Raw genomic sequence first — 17,964 nt, forward strand, 5'->3', positions numbered from 1 at the left:
TCAGGTTTGTGGATTTTGGGCAGGAGGTAGAAACAGGCGGTGCGGGGTTGTGGGACTGTGAGGTTGGAGGCAGTGGATGGGAGATCCCCTGAGGTGATGAGGTTATGGATGGTCTGGAAGATGATGGTTTGGTGGTGGGAGGTGGGATTATGGTCAAGGGGGCAGTAGGAGGAGGTGTCCGCAAGCTGGCGTTTAGCCTCAATGGTATAAAGATCGGTGCGCCAAACTACTACCGCGCCTCCCTTGTCTGCCGGTTTGATAGTGAGGTTGGGGTTGGAACGGAGGGAGTGGAGGGCTGTACGTTCCGAGGGTGAGAGGTTGGAGTGGGTGAGAGGGGTGAAGAGGTTGAGGTGGTTAATGTCGAGGTGGCAGTTTGCTAAGAAGAGATCGAGGGCAGGTAAGAGTCATGATTATATGCGGGCTGATACCATGTCAAAAATTTAGTCATCTCACAACCTGCATATTCTCATATCCCCCTTAATACCTGTGTGATTCTGACGTAACATCCACTCAACTGTTTCTGCTGTACAGAAAGGGAGGGGTTGGAAAGGTATTCCTTCCCTTAAATGGATGGGGACATGGGTACATACCTAACACTTACTTACATTCAATTTTTCAGCATATATATTTGGCATATGTAAATAGGTGTTTGCATGCAGCTCCTGAGTAGGTCGCTTTTTCAATGTCAAATGTCTACCTACATAAAATTATTTAGGAAGTCCAAGGAGTATCAAAAAGATCTTCATGCTGTGTCTTTTCCTTGTTGAGAAGTAACCTTACAATCAAATAGATGAACCCAGTTCGAGCATCCTTCAATTTTGACTAAGGTTGGTGTTGTAAGTAAAATGTGAAAGGGGCCGGTCCAGTGTTCTCCTAGTTTCTTTCTTTCCCAATTCTTGACCAACATGTAATCCCCTGGGTTTATTCGTGGATCTTAGGAGGCGATCGTTTCTTCCTCAGCTGGGCAATGTGATTGTTTGACCTGCAAGTGAAGAAACTTCAAAGAAAGTGTTAACTGTTTCAAGTAGTTCTGCATTTTCTTACCCATCACAAGAAGGTCGATGCCCTTTTGGGGTTTATCATGAGCATCCCACGGAGTCCTCATTGGCCAACCATAATCTATCTCTGTAGCTGACAATCCGGTCCGCGAATGTGGAGTTACTCGCACAGTGCCAAGAGTAATACTTTGAGCCAATTTAACCCCATTTCTTTTACTAATTTAGTTAATTTCTCTTTTAAAGTACCGGTGGCCCGTTCCACAATCACTGATGCGTGAGGGTGATATGCAGAGTGCAGTTGCTGTTTAATTTAGAGTGGGTCACATTATTCAGTATTAATTCGAGCCACGAAATGTGGTCCATTGTCTGAGCTTATTATTTTTAGATTAGATTAGAGTGTGGAACAGGCCCTTCGGCCCAACAAGTCCACACCGACCCGCCGAAGCGAAACCCACCCATACCCCTACATTTACCCCTTACCTAACACTACGGGCAATTTAGTATGGCCAATTCACCTGACCCTGCATATCTTTGGACTGTGGGAGGAAACCGGAGCACCCGGAGGAAACCCACGCAGACACGGGGAGAACGTGCAAACTCCACACAGTCAGTCGCATGAGGCGGGAACTGAACCCGGGTCTCTGGCGCTGTGAGGCAGCAGTGCTAACCACTGTGCCACCGTGCCGCCCACAACCCAAAGCGGGAAATAACTTCAGTCAACAATATTTTCACCACTGTATGTACAGAACAATTAGTGGTGGGGAAGGCTTCAATTCATTTGTTAAATACATCAATCATCACTAAACAGTTTTTATAGCATTGAACATTAGGTAACTCAATAAAAGCAAGCTGTATACAGGCAAAAGGACCATCTGGCAGGGGCATAGTCCTTGAAGGGCATTTAATGCCCTTACCCTTGTTATTTTTCATGCAGATATGACATCGATCTAGCCGCATTTGAGCTGCTGTATTCAAATCCAGGTATCACCAGGTTTTTAAAAATAGCTGTACCATTCCCTCCTTGCCAAGATGAGTACAAGAATGCAAGTAATCATTAAGCACTGGCAATAAAGGAGCAGGAATACAAACTTGACCTATCAGAGTAAGCCAGAGGTCTCACGTCGAGGTGTGCGAACATCCCATCGACTTCCAAAGTGTACACTCAGATTCAGAGGCATCCCTCTGTAAAGATTGAATTGCAGTTCGATCTGGCATGCCTTTTGTCCCAAAATGATAAGCTCAGACAATGGATCACATTTCATCCCAAAAGTAGGTACTTGATTTAGAGGCTGATTCCTGTCAGTTGGAACATCTAAAACAGCTGATGCAGTCACCTCTTTAGCAGCTGAATCAGCATGGGCATTTCCTAATTGCATCAGAGTGTTCCCCTTTGTGTGTGCAGTACATTTAATAACAGCCAATTGACGAGGAAGCAGAATAGCATTGAGAAGATTTTTAACCCTACAGAGCATTCTGAATGGGAGTCCCTGCAGAAGTAAAGAAGCCTTGTTGCTGCCAGGGGCGGCCAAAATCATGGGCAACACCGAATGCATACCTGGAATTGGTGTAAATGTTGGCAATTTTATCAGTGGCCAGAATACAAGCTATGGTAAGGGCAAGAAGCTTGACTTCTGTGCTAAGACAGGGTCTGAAAGGCAGCAGACTCCTGAACAGCAATGTCTGTCACATTAGCATAACTTGACTGCAGGATACCATCCAGAGAAACAGAACTACTATCAACATAAAGTATGAGGTCAGGATTCTCAATTGGCAGGTCAATCAAATCTGGGCGAGGTGCAGTAAGGAAATGATTCCAAAGCAAACAGTCATGCAGAGGGTCAGTAAGGTCATCAGGGGCTGCTCAAGGAATGTAGCAGGATTTAAGGTGAAGCTGTAATGAAATGAGAGGTAAGGGTACTGTAACAGCGAGACTTTGTAGCGGCTCAGATTAGCTTGGGTCAGGTGCTGGATCTGCTGATACTTTAGAATGACCACGACGACTGCGGGCTGTATACCTGTACAGGCTGGTGGAGGATCTTTTAATAAATGGACAGAAGTAAGGATTTGGGTGCACGGAGAGAGACCACAGGCAAGAGGATCGTGTGTGTGTGTGTGCGCTCTTTAGTAACATTTGGAAGCCACTGCCTGCAAAAGTTCACCAGTCCCAAAAAAGTCCTCACCCACTTGGTCAGCCGCAAAAATTTAACTTCCAGTTGACCTTTATAAACCTTACCGAACAGGATCACATATCCCCATGAATGGAGACGTGTGAGGAGGTAAACAGTGTCCTGCTGGTTATTACCTTATCAGGGCTAACAAGGAGTATTGAATGATAGTGGATCCCCCAGGGGTATCAGTGTCGCCAGCTGGGAGTGTAACGCCTGCAAAAAGAGGGTAGGAGAATGAATGAAGCTCTGTGGGAGCCGCGTCCAAGTGTACTGGTTGCCTTTAAACATAAAAACAAACAAATACAGCGAGTCGGGGTGAGGGGAATCGCAAAACAAAACATGCTGTAAGTCAACAAGGGTGAAAACACAGCTTCAGGCGTGATGCTACTAAGAATTGTAGCTGCGTTGGGGACAATAGGATGCAAAGGTTCCACAATCTGATTTATACAGCGGAGGCCTTGGACCAAGTGCCATTCGACGGTTGTCTGATTTTCGGAACCGGGAGGATTGGGGTGTTGCAAGGTGATCGGCATGGAATTAAAATTCCCTATTGAAGGAAAGACTGAATCAAGGCAGAGACTCCTTTCTCAGCCTCTGGGGTGAGGAGTACTGTGGAATCGAGGGCAAGGGCAATCCAGGTTTAAATTTAATATGGATTGGGGGGACATTAGTGAGTCCTACTTCATGTTTGGACACTGCCCATAAGTTCGGAGGAACGTCTGAGGTCAGAGGCTTATCAATGATGTGGCAGGCCAGTATGACAGTCACGCAGAAAGGTTGGGGAAAATATGCCAAGGAACCCTGAGGGTAAGTTTGTTGCTGAGTATAGAAAGGATCTGCTTGCTCGTGCAGAGCTGTGGCTAAAAATCCTAGAGATTTGGCACTGTCACTGTCATGAACAGTGAGAGTCACCTGAGGTGCCACGAGTCCCTGGGGTACCTCTAAAAGGAAGGCGGAACCTTCTCATCCCTCAATTAGGCCAGTAACTGTTACAATCTGAGGATTACCGAGGGCTGCTTGATACACATTCTGTAGTTCAACAGAGCTGCCTGTGTGATCACAACAAAGAATGACATGAGGATCACAATTATATAAACGAGGTGAAGTCAGAGTGATCAAAACCAACCAACCACCACTGCGGATTAGCAAAGAGGGAAGTTGCCAGGGTGGGCATGTGGGACAACAGATATTGACGTGCCCTTATCGAGGCACACAATGTCCACGTGCAATGAGCAGAGTAAATCGCATCCAGCAAGGTTGACAACCAGGGCCTGAGTAACAGTGAAGGGGATACAATAGATACGGCCCTCAAACTGGACAGTGAGCACCTGCATTAGTGGGTAAACAGCAATTTCACCCATGAAACAGGAAATTTCCACATGCTTACCAGAGAGGGGAAATTTGTGCCTTTGAACCAAAGCCAAAGCCAGCAGAGAGTGAATCACACCGGTGTCAATCAGAAAGGGAATAAGGATTAGATTAGATTACATTACAGTGTGGAAACAGGCCCTTTGGCCCAACAAGTCCATACCGACCCGCCGAAGCGCAACCCACCCATACCCCTACATTTACCCCTTACCTAACACTGTGGGCAATTTAGCATGGCCAATTCACCAGGCCTGCACATCTTTGGACTGTGGGAGGAAGCCGGAGCACCCGGAGGAAACCCACGCAGACACAGGGAGAAAGTGCAAACTCCACACAGTCAGTCGCCTGAGGTGGGAATTGAACACGGGTCTCTGGCGCTGTGAGGCAGCAGTGCTAACCACTGTGCCACCGTGCCGCCCACTACCTTCAACATTATTTATATCTGTGGGCTCATCAGCATGGTCTCGTGAGAGGACTGGGTAGTTTGTGCAGGCTAGTCAAAAAGAGTTAGAGGTAGTGAAGGATGTCTGCTTATGATGAGAATCCCAGCCCCATTTGCAGGAAAACAGACAAGCCCTTGTGTAGTAGCCCACCTGCTCACAGTTAAAGCAAGGGTTACGAGAAGGGGATCCCAGTGGTGTAGCACAGGGGTTAAGTAGGAAATTACCTGAACCTGAGCCGGTCAGTCTGGTGACTTCCTTCCATTGTGGAACTTTGAAAATGGCGGTGAGTAGGTCTTTGTATAAACTCAGACTTGATGCGGGGCACAGTGTCCAGTCTCGCTAAGCAGTCAAAGCCATTGCTGCAGTAGTAGGACATGGCACGTCATATCTGGGATCTTGAATTATCTGACCAACAATGTTACTAGTTTTTATACAGGATGCTACCTGGTCAGGCAAAGCCTGCATTAGCAGTGCATTGAACTGAGGAGACTGTCTTTGTTTGGTAAAAGCAGTATCCCCAGAATAGAGGGTGTAAATGCCACAGAAGGAGTCAATAAATGAAGTACTGCCTGCATTAGGGGTGGGTCGACAGTCAAGGAGTTTGGAGATGGGCTTACAGAGTGTGTGTTTGAGTGACGTGAACATCAGCGTATGCTGATCATTCTCATCTTGGTACAGGGCACTAAACGTGTCCCATGTGTCCTGGTTTGCTCCCAATTCAGTCTTTCATCTTTCCCCCAGTTCAGGAGGAAGAGAGACATAAATAAGGGAATATTAGTCCTGAGTGGTAGCACCATACATTGTTGCAGTGCATCTTAAATAATCAATAAACCTTTTCAGGTCATCCTTGCAGGACGGACAGTGGGCCATGATTAAGCACAGATCCTAGGCTTTAAAGGCTTGCCAGACCTCAACGAACCAGGGCGCTTGGTTATCAAGAGCAGCTCAGGAATTGCTAACAGATCTAAGTGGAAAATTGGCAGGGAGTGGCGGTGAAGGGAAGGGCTCCTCATCCGCAGGCTGGAGAGAAATATTACAAGGAGATTGATCAAGGGAAGTGCAGGGCTCTTGTGACAATGGGAGTTTAACATGTGACCCACAGGGAAGCAACAGGGTCAGCGGGAGCTGAATCAGAAGGGGAATGTAGCACTTGGGCTGCGGAGAGAATGGGGAGAGTAAAGGCCTCTTCCTCGTCCGTATCACTTGAATTGGGAAACACCCACATGCCAGAGCAACTAGGAGGATTCTTCTTTATCTGAACCTGCTGGGCTAGCCCTGTTATTTGCAGCTGTTTGTTTTCCAGCTGCTTGCTCAGATTTTGATGTATCAAATCCCATAGTGTGCACTCAAATTTTAAAGATTCCCAATCTTTCATTTACCATTGCTCACTCATCAATTCTTCATTTACAGCATTAGCCCTCCAACTCATTAATCATGAATACTCGTGGCACCTAGTTGATTCCTTTACCCAACTTGAAATCAATGTTTTCCATTTAGAACCTGTATTTTGAATCCAGATAGCTTTTTTGGCAGTTCTGCAATTTTCTGCAAGTGGCCAAATGTCTTCACCCAATTTGTTGTTTAATGCTATGGATAGGCAACATCCGTTACATGCTTGCTCAGGATATTTAGAACATGTATATGACAAGGGTGAATTACCCTCGGTCTTATCTAAGGCTTTTCCCATACTATAGTCTACATCACTTCGTTATTCCTGATACCAAAAGCAACCAGAGTCCCAGACCCAATCTGAAAGGTAAGGGTGCCTCTGATTTTACATTTATAAAAACTCCTGCACGCACTTCCTGGCTAGCCAATAACTGGAACCCTGATCCACTCCGCTCAAATCACGGTCCACGGTAAAAATTTAGAATTTAGATTCAGAAACTATCACCTATTAGTGTCCTCTGCAAGGGATGACGGGTCACAGCTCTCAGTCAAGGGAGGGAGAGAGACCTTGTGGTGCCTGTCCATCTCTAACCTCTGGATTGTGGCTCAATCACTTTTTCGGTCCCTCACAGAATTCACTTCAAGGTATTTGATTTTTGCTTGCAGCGGCAAATGTGGAAATGGGTTAAAAATAGGTACAGGACTATGAGAGCTAAAATCAAGAATACTCAACAGAAATTCAACAAACCTTGTTCCGACAAAATAATTATTAACGAGGAAGCTGCGTGCAAAATGGCTGAAATTAGAAGAGAGAGCCAATCGCAGCTCTGAACTTCTCTCACAAGTTTGTGCTTACAAAGAGAAAAGCAGGAATCTTTATATTTAAAAATTATCAATAGCTATCAATAATTATCACTCTAGGTTAGTCATCCATTAGACCAGTACATTGAATTATGATCTGTGTTATTATTCCGAGGTTTATCATATTGACCTCCCAAAACCTTGTGTTGCATACGTCATCCCATAATCTTGTCCTTGTTGGGGGCTCAGAGAATTTTGTGGAATGTTCTTATTTAGGCTTAGTTAGTATCCCAGAATTTATGTGAGCCAGCTAATCAAACTATTGGGATTAAACAACTTACGTGGACTTAGCCTACATCAAGTCCTGCTGAGGTTAGCAATGCTTTGACCTTAGCTATAGCCTTAACTTGTATTGTGTTATAACCAGGGGTTGGCCTGTTTTCCCATCATGCAACAATCTGTTTCACACAATTCCACACAGGTATTCCTCCTTCAATAAAGCCACCCTTGAGAAATGAACTAGAGACATGCTCCTACATATCTGTCTTTAAGTCCATTTCCCTAACTTCAAATACTGTTGCTAATTTTGACACAGTTGCTTCATTCATGTCTCCTTCTCAGATAGGAAGCAAAACCTGATAATTATTTGTGTTAACCAGCAGTACTTCACAAGAACATCATTTGTTTTGATCCATCACATCCAACTGAAAATCTGTTTTTCAAGACCTATTTTCTAACTATTGTTCTATTCTATAAATGTCCATTGTTATTGAAGAACAGCATTCAATTTTTCTGAATTTTTTATTTTATCCATATCGATAAAATAATTTTTCTCATAGAACTGTATATCAGGACAAAATCAGTATGTGAAATTAGTCTGTTTGAATTTCTCAGTTGCTTATGCCTGAGCTCCAGGTTTGAGGATTCTGATAGTACTTTAATTTGCATTATTTCACTTTCAATACCTTTCCTATTTTGTCTATGTGAATGTAGACCCTGCCCCTCTTCATTGAGGTCACAAGGGAATCTTTGTACTTCAAAGCCTATACCAAACACACTATGAAATATTAATAGAATTTTGATCACTGGCCTCAAAGTGCCCACAAAAGACTTCAGTCACTTGTTCTACCTCATTCCCAAGAGAAAGTCAAGTTTTATTCTTTCACTCGTATGTACAGCTATATGTTGAAAACGAAAGGTTTCTTGAACATATTTTACAAGTTCCTCCCCATTCAAGCCCAAATAGTCAGGGGGATGTAATGTTTGAAAGGACAGGCTGGAAGGTAGCTTTACTTAGTATGAGATGGATTAAGTGTGATAGCAATAAATTATCTTGGATCAATTTATATCGAAAACGTATGGGTGGATGTAAGAAATAACAAAGGGAAGCGGGATTATTCAATCGACCCGCTAATGCTATCTATTCTGTAAGACAGGGAATAAGTCAAGAAATGATGAAGGCATGTAAAAAAAAAAGACAGTACATTGATCATGGTGATTCTAATCTTCATGTATATCAGAAAAATCATGTGGCAAAGGTAGCCACAAAAAAGAATTTGTGGAGTCATTTCAGGACAGTTTCCTAGAACAATTTGTGTGAATCCAATCATGCATTGGACTATTTTGGCTCTGGAAATGTATAATAATGCTCTTTAAATAAATTACCTCACAGTAAAAGATCCCCAAGAGAGTGATGACGGTTTGAGAACGAGAAACTTGGGCCAGAATGAACTTACTAAACTTAGAAAAAGGGAATTACATATGCATGAGGGCAGTGTTGGCTGAAGTGGACTGGGAAAGGAGTTTAGTAAACAGGGCAGGGAAATTGAGTTGACAAATAGAAGATCAGCTGTAATCTCATTGAATGGCAATGCAGACTCAATGGCCTGAATGGCTTCCTGCTGCTCGTGTGTCTTATGATTTCGTGTTTCCTTTTATGGAGTGGAGAATAACTATCGGCCATCAATATTAGAGTGTTCACCAACAATTCCCGTAAGAAATTCGGGGTAAATCTTTCACTCGCAAGAGTGGTAAGCATGTGGAGTTTGATACTGATAGTGAATAGTCTGGATGTAATTAAGGAGAATAATGGAAGACATGTAATCAAGAAAACTTTTTCAAACAATTTGGCCTTACTAAGGAAGGGACAAAACTTGACTTCCTCTTGGGAAATAAGGCATGGCAAGTGACCAAGGCATTAGTGAGGGAGCATTTGGGACCATTTACCATAATTTTATTAGTTTTAAAATAGTTATGAAAAAGGGTAGATTTGGTTCTTAAGTTAAAATTCAAAATTGGGACAAAGTTAATTTTGATTATATTAGACAGCAACTTTCAAAAGTTGATTGAGGAAGGCTGTTAGGGATATCTGGCTATTGAGAGGCTTTCAAAATGAAATAACGGAGAGTTCAGTCCTACGAGTGTGAAGGCCAAGGCTTGCAGGAGTAGAGAACAATGGACGATTAGTGATATTGAGACTCTGGTGAAGAAAAGGAAGGAGACATATATCAGGTATAGGCAAGTGGAATGAAGTGAATCCCTTGAGTATAAAGGGTTGTAGGAGTACATTTAAGCTGGAAATCAGGAAGGCAAAAATGAGAGACGAAGATAGCTTCATCTAATAAGGTTAAGGAGAATACAAAGAGATTCTACACATATGTTAAGGGCAAAAGAGCAGATAGGGAGAGAGTAGGGTCCTTTAAAATCAATGAGGCTGTCTATATGTGGAACGAAAGGAAATGGGTGAGACCCTAAACTAATATTTTGCATCAGTATTTACTGTGGAGAAAGACATGGAAGCTACAGAACTCAGGCAAATAAATAGTAATGTCTTGAAAAGAGTCCACATTATTGAAGAGGAGGTGCTGGACGTCTTAAAACGCATAAAGGTAGATAAATCTCCAAGACCTGATCAAGTATATCCCAGATCTTATAGGAAGCTAGGGAAGACATTGTGGGGTCCTGGAATATGTATTCATTTCTTCCATAATTTCTTATTTTCTCCTTTTAACTTTCATTATCACTGTCTGTAGTATTTACATTTCTGTTTTCTTCTAAAAATCTTTAGGAACTCTCTTTTTTCCCATTTCTAGCCTGTTTCGTCCTTTACTAATTTATCTCTCCTGATTAATCTTTTAATGATTCTCTGTCTTTCTTTATATTCTGTCCTATTATCTTGACACAATTATATGTTTTGTTCCTCAAGTTTTCTATACCTCACCAAGCCTAATACCCATCTCCATCATTTAGTATTATCCCGCTCCATACTTCACTATATGTGCTTTCCCTAACCTGTTTGGTTAATTATGGATGGTGGTCCTCCCCTTCGAATTTTTCTTCATCATAGGAATATTCTTATTCTGAAATATTCCCTTTAAAATCTGCTGCTGCTTCTCTATTGATCTGTCCCTTAGCTTCATATCCCAATTCACGATAGGTAACTCAACATTTCTGCTCACATAGTTGTCCTTACTTAATTTAAAAATACAGCAAACTTTGTTTTAATGGGCACTTTATCAACCGGCACTCTTGACAAACCAGAAAATATTATATACCTCAAATGCTCAAATACCGAATATTTATGCTGTAAATAAGTCCCCACATTCAGTTTCTATTACTTCCTGTGTGTCTTTAAGAGGTTTGTTGATGTTTTTACATAGATTTTTTTTGAGGGATGCTGATGTCACAAAGCCTTTCTTCATCAGGGTTTACTGCAGTTATATATACTTCTTCATTATCTGGAATATTTGATCAACTGTCACACTCTTGGTCCCATAGGTGCTGGTTAATAAAAAGCTTGTTGTATTAGTGTTAGAGCCAGGTTTCACCCTTACAAAATGAATGTAAAATTCAGTCATATCATAGTCTTTGCTATGAGGTAATCAGTTAATCTCATCACATTACACGTTCCTGATGAAGGGCTTTTGCCCGAAACGTCAATTTTCCTGCTCCTTGGATACTGCCTGACCTGTTGTGCTTTTTCCAGCAGCACATTCTCGACATTACACAATACCAAGTCTTGTCTACCAAGTCACAATACCAAATCTCTAGTTAATTCCAGGATGTGTTGTTCTTAGAAAAACATCATGAGAGCATTCTATGAACTCCTAAGCCAGTCTGCCTTTGCCAATTTGATTTTTTGTGTTTATGTACCATTAAAACCATCCATAAATTATCGCAATCCTTTACCACAAGCACCTAGTATTTCATTTTGTCTCGCATTGTGGTTAGTGTTAGGTAGCCTGCAGTACATGCCGATTGGTGACTTCTTTTCCTTGCTATTCCTCATCTCCACACAAACTGATTCTACATCCTGATTTCCTGACCTAAACAGGGCTGTGCAGACTTTACAGAGAGAAAAAAAACACATTGGAATTTGACAATCCTCACAGCCTTCAGGTAGTTGCTAAAACAATAGATTACTCATACAAGGAAACTATTTACGTCTCTTTAAGCCAATGAGGGGGTCTCCGATCTTAACAGACTATTGTTATCCTTTGGCAGAAATACCTGAGGCTGAGGCGTTTTCCTACTGCACTTTTGCAGCCACTTCCTCAAACTTTAGTGCACCCCTCAGCACAGTCCTGGAACTTGGAATATGCAAGGCTACAACACTCTGTCAAAGTCAACTCTTCATATTGAAAGACAAACAAAGTTACAATCACACAACACCAAGTTATAGTCCGACAGGTTTAATTGGAAGCACTAGCTTTTGGAGCACCGCTTCTTCATCAGGTGGTTGTGGAGTGCACAATGGTAAGACACAGAATTTATAGCAAAAGTTTACAGTGTGATGTAACTGAAAATATACATTGAAAAATACCTTGACTATAACCTGGTGTTGTGTGATTTTTAACTTTGTACACCCCAGTCCAACACCGGCATCTCCAAATAAAGTTGATTCTGTCAGCTGGTTCCCTGAGCACTGTCAAAGTCATTTGGCAGAATGTCTCATCACTAGAACTTTATAATTTGGCTGGTGAAAAGAAGGCCACTACCCTTCAGAGCCTTCATGTATGCCCAAACTCTCTGCACTGCATTCTGCTCTTAAAGTGGCTTCAATGGTGATGAGACTGTCGCATTTTTCCTTCTGATTTGTGCTTTTGCAAAGAAAGTCTGGTTTTTGTTGAGGTTCATCCCATGGCACAGGACTCAGTGCTTTACGGGCTGTTCCCTGGGGTGCACACTGAGACAAACATTTGTGACAGACTCCTTAAATTTGGCAAAGACCATACAAACCTATAAATCAAGTGCTGGTCAACATTGTCTATTTTTCAACATGCCTCTAAAAGAAGCCATTAATATTTGCACTCAGTCATTGTATCAGCGCAATTTAAATGTGACACGAGTGTCTGCATCTGTTTTCATCAACATCATGAACTTGGGAATTCAGTTTCAATCTGCCCAAATTAATGAGGTTGCCATGAGATTTCCTCTAAGGCCAACTCTTGCTCACAATTTAATCAGTTATCATGAGAAAAATGTCTTAAATTGAAAGACCATTACCTCCTACTACTTATTCTTTCTATACATAGATGACAAATTTGCAACATTTGAATCAGCAGCTGCAAAGAAGTTTTTTACATAGTTTAATAAATGACATTCTGAGCTCAAACATAATGTTGAATCGGAGCAACAGAAATAGCTCCTGTTTCTTGGTCTGTTTATGGCTACCCTGATCAAATCGTCACTCACTATATACTTTGAAAAGGCATACAGCTACCATATTGGTCCCTGAAAGGTGCCCAGTGCATATCAAATTTCCTGGAAATGGAAAGTGTCTCAAAAGTTTAAACAACAGATGAAGCAAGTTGTCTCATGCTCCTACCTTGTGGCAAACACACAGGTGGCATTCTCAATGAGTAGGATGTCGCTGTCCAGCCAAACAGGTGCTTTACCATAAAATTAAGTAATATAGTATATTAGTTGTAGTGATGACATGGATATAAGCCATACATTCAAATGACTGGTAGATGATATTAAACAAGACAATCATGCTGCACCACCCTATGCATGGAAACGTCCAAACACCATGTGCAATATTAGCTGTGGTTATGCTATTAGACAATGTTTGGTAAGTACTGATGGCCATACTAGTCTGAAAATGCCCAATCTCGTCTGATCTCGGAAGCTAAGCAGACTCAGGCATGGTTAGTACTTGGATGGGAGACCGCTTGGGAATACCAGGTGCAGTAGGCATGGGTGGCATGGTGGCATAGTGGTTTGCACTGCTGCCTCACAGCGCCAGAGACACGGGTTCAATTCCCACTTCAGGCGACTGTGTGGAGTTTGCACATTCTTCCTGTATCTGCGTGGGTTTCTTCCGGGTGCTCCGGTTTCCTCCCACAGTCCAAAAATGTGCAGGTTAGGTGAATTGGCCATGCTAAATTGCTCGTAGTGTTAGGTGAAGGGGTAAATGTAATGGAATGGGTTGCACTTCGGCGGGTTAGTGTGGACTTGTTGGACCGAAGGGCCTGTTTCCACACTGTAAGTAATCTAATCTAATCTAACCCTGAATGTGCAAAGAATTACTTGGTGAATTGTTAGCCCAAATTCGCTGTGATTCAGTTGTGTGTGTTAGATGCTCCATATATTCATATATAGGACCCTTTTCTTTTTAGGCAAAAGGAATTAGTGCATAGAAAGCATCTTTTTCACTGAGGAAGGAGTCATGGAGACTGCCAATCTCTGATTAATTACACATAGCAATGCCCTGACTGATCAGAGTCTATGTACATGATTGTGTTTAACCACCTGAATAAGATTGACACTTAACAGTTCTTGCCCCATCTTCTCATCATGGTCCAATTTATCGGCACCTTTGTCTCATTCCATATAAATTGTTATTCCCTTTCGACCGTTGATTTCTTGCATCCCAGTCCTGATGAAAAAAAGATGAATAGTTTCAACTTTATGGCTCCTGTATACAATGATTATTTTAATATTGCTGAAAACCATATTTTGTCAAAGCTTTTTATCTTACACACACATGACAATTTATAAGAAATAGCAAAGGGAAGAGAAAAGTAATATTTGTACGGTATGTAAAGAGAGTGCAGATTATTGGTGTGTGCTATGTGATTGATGGAGGTGTTGGCATAGCAAGTTAGTCATGATTGACAATTAATTGCCAAGAATTGTTTAAATTTGAAACCAGACTGGTTAACTTTGATTGTCAAGGAGTACACTGAGGAATGAACCAAAGAATGGCTCTAACCTAATTCACTGAGTTGAAACAGGTTGTGTACATGTTCTTTATGTCTGCAAAAAGAGGGCTTTGTATATGAATGTATGTGTCTTGCAGCACTACAATTGTGCCATACTATGGGCTTTCATGATGATCCTAAATTGATTGTCAGTAAAATCCTTTGCACACTTGGGATTATTTTTAGAGAATGCTGTCCAATCACAGAATTGCATCTAATGTTAGACTCTATTTTGTGAGTTTTGCAATAGATACATCAAAGCCATCCTATGGGATAATGGCTCTCCTGATCAAAACATTTCTTGCTGTATATCATTGCAAATTCTTGACGAGGTCTAAGTCTAAAACTTTTTGTCCAAAAAAGTGTCCAGTCTATCTGACATTGCCTGAAGATGAAGCAAGCTATTTATGCTGCCAAAATGCAGTAACAACATGAGTGATGTTTACCACCAACAGGATGCTGTCATTCAAGTGAAAAAAATATTCTGCTTATGTCACAAATTAGTAATTTGTCATGCAAATTTCAATGCCAGTGTGATACTCAATGTGTAGGCTGTAAATTCTCAAAACTGCAGATTATGTAAACATGACTGTAGTTATTTTGCATATTGTGTTGTGTTTGCTCTCTGGTTCTTGCATGTGTTTTACATTGTACATGTCAGGTTTACAGCCCTTGATAACCTTTCTGCATGTTCTGATTTTTTTTTTAAAACTATGTTTTAGGAACTCTAGTCCAGAAAAATCAACTGATAATGAAAAGCAACCAATAGATGAGGAGAAGAAATTGGAGAAAATTGAACTAAAGACGATCACTGCAGATGGAGATGTGCCTCCTGCTACAAAGGTTTGTTTGCATATTTTCCTTCTTCATTGAGGTAAAATGTATGATACACAAATATTACCTTGAAACCAAATCCATGACAATTTGAGGGATGTTCTTTTCAGAATATTCAGAATTGAAATTCAAATAAAATACTTAAGCATTGGCCTAGATGTCCTAATCAGCAGTGAAACAGAGTGCATTGTTGCTGCCAATGAAGTGCTCTGATAGTATTGTTTTTTTTTCTGCGATCTTCAAGTCGCATCTGAAGCAGAAATGGATGGCAGAGCCACTTGAAGGTAAATTCAGTGAGTGTACAGATTTGGAGGAAGGGGAAAGAATGCTTCATTTTGTATAGTGTGTAATTTGAGTAACTCACAGTTTAAGCAGCGCATTCACTTTTTTGTTTGTTGTGAAAAGAGGAAGTTTGGATTGAAATGCGATTATGTGTAACTGCCTTTCTGGTCTGTTACAGTCATGCGACCTCTACAATGAGGCACAAACAATGCAGGCTACCATCTTACAAGCACTTCAATAAAAATATAATATAGACCAGATTGCTACCTTGTGAATACACAACACAGATTTTCTCATTTCTGGGTAGTTGCAAATGGGACATATGTTGGGAGCTATGCATGAGGACCCAGTTGAAGTCCTAACATCAAAATAAGCTAATGCCTTAATTCCTGGAACACATTGCAAATAGAACCACAGAAACATAAAAAGTAGCAGCAGGAGCAAGTAATCAGCTTCTCAACCTGCTCGACCATTCAATATGAGCATGGCTCATCCCACTTTCTGCACAAATCTTTTGATCCCTTCATACCTAATAACTATATCTGATTTATTTTTGAAAACATTTGCTTATTTGGTCTAAACTGCTTGCCACGGCAGAGAATTCCACAGGCTCACCACTATGTAGGTGAAGGAATTTCTTCTCATCTCATTCCTAAATGGCATACCCTATAACTTGTATTTCCTGGTCATTGAGAACGTGCTTCTTGCATTTACCCTGTTAAGTCCTATTAGAATTTTATAGGTTTTTATGTGATACCCCTCATTCTTCTGAAATCCTGTGAATATAGTCCTAACTGATCTAGTTTCTCTTCATTTGTCAGTCCTGCCATCTCAGAACTCATGCTGGTAAACCTTCTTTGCACTCTCTCCATAGTCAGACCATTCTTCTTCAGATAAGGAGACTAAAACTGGCCACAATTGTGGACTCACCAAGACACTGAACAATTGCAGCAAGACATGTGTTCCTGTACACAAATCCTCTCGCTATGAAGGGCAACACATCAGTTTTCTTCATGTCTGCTGCACCTGCGTGCTTATTTTGAATGACTGGTGTAAAAGACACCCTAATCTTGATGCACCACCTTCTTTCCCAATCTGTCACCATGCAGAAAATAATTTGACTTTCTGTTTTTGCTTTCAAAGTGGATAATGTCACATTCATTCATATGACACTTGATCTGCCCTGCATTTGCCCATTCACTCAACGTTTCCAAATCATATTGAAGCATCTCCCAGACAATTCACCTCCCACCTAGTTGTGTGTAATCTGCAACGGGGTATTTCATTTAGTTGTCTCATCTAAATCAGTCTATATATTGTGTATATGTCTCCAACCTCCAGTTCAGAGCAAGATTTGGGCCTGATTCTTAGGATTTAGCTGGATATTTACTCAGGAAGTTTAAAATTGTTTAATGCCTCGCCTACTAGCTGTATAACACAATTGAGCATGATAGCAATTTCCTCATCACCTGGCTACTTGACTACAAACAGAAGTTCTCATGCATTATCAACTGTTTGTCATACTTGACAGTCTTTGCCTGTACAGACTGTCATGTTATAGAAAATGTAATAGAAAATCATGCAATAGAAATAATGGGGCCTATGGGAAAAACAGGAGTTGGTCCTAATCACCAACAATGCCAGTAAAAATCAAAATGAACATAGTACTTAGCCTAACACAAATGATAGCACAGCATAAGTAAGTTTTGACCTGTTGTAATTGATCTGTTGTATTATACTATATAGTGAAGTTCATCAGAATCTTCAACTGGTATACCTGCTGGCTGCACTACATTCTAGCCAGTCTTCTGATCTCATCCAATGGTAACACTGCAGAATTCCAAATGAAACCTGTTGAATCTTAATTTCTTTCGCCATGAGTTAGATTTGTCAAGTCTTTCAGAGGGTTTCACATTGTGATGCTTGGGGATGTCTATCACCTTATTTTACAAAACCCACTTAATTTATTACCTACTCCAACCTTAGGTGCTCCTCTCACACAATCTAGCACCACCATACCATGTACCATTTCCAAAAAACTCACCACTTCCTGGATATCCCAGAATTAACCAACATCTGTGGTGCAGCACCATCTTTAAAAAGATATTGTGCACCCAGACAACAGCTGTCAGTTTGGAGCTGTCCTGCATGGTTCCTGACATTTGTCCTGAGCGTGACAGACAATGGAAGATTGGTGCCTCTCTTTGTGGGCAGGGACATGGAGATGCTGCTGATGGTAATGGAGTGATGCAAAAGCAGGACATCCTTTTCTCCCAGGCCAACAAGGGATACCATTCCACTGGAACCACGTCAACCTGGACTAGGGTTACCATCCAGGCTAGTGCAGTCACAACCATCTGAAGGAACACACAGAATGTAGGAAGAAAATCAATGACCTTCTCCACTCTTTTCATTGATACCTCATACTCACTCTATCTCTGCTACTGTACACACCATTTCTTGCAACGTCTTCTGC

At 41.4% G+C, this 17,964-nt stretch overlaps 1 protein-coding gene and 1 pseudogene across 1 annotated transcript in view; both read left to right on the plus strand.

Annotated features, from left to right (window-relative positions):
* cacna1c (calcium channel, voltage-dependent, L type, alpha 1C subunit) overlaps positions 1 to 17,964 on the plus strand; it is an 890,104-nt gene that overhangs the window by 552,999 nt on the left and 319,141 nt on the right. Inside the window, exon 17 of the mRNA XM_043708872.1 lies at positions 15,095 to 15,215. Coding sequence (XP_043564807.1) covers positions 15,095 to 15,215 — 121 coding nt within the window. The remainder of the gene's footprint in view (positions 1 to 15,094; positions 15,216 to 17,964) is intronic.
* On the plus strand, positions 13,247 to 13,365 carry LOC122559873 (annotated as a pseudogene).

This window comes from Chiloscyllium plagiosum, chromosome 19 (assembly GCF_004010195.1).
Source record: "Chiloscyllium plagiosum isolate BGI_BamShark_2017 chromosome 19, ASM401019v2, whole genome shotgun sequence".
Taxonomy (NCBI): Eukaryota; Metazoa; Chordata; class Chondrichthyes; order Orectolobiformes; family Hemiscylliidae; genus Chiloscyllium; species Chiloscyllium plagiosum.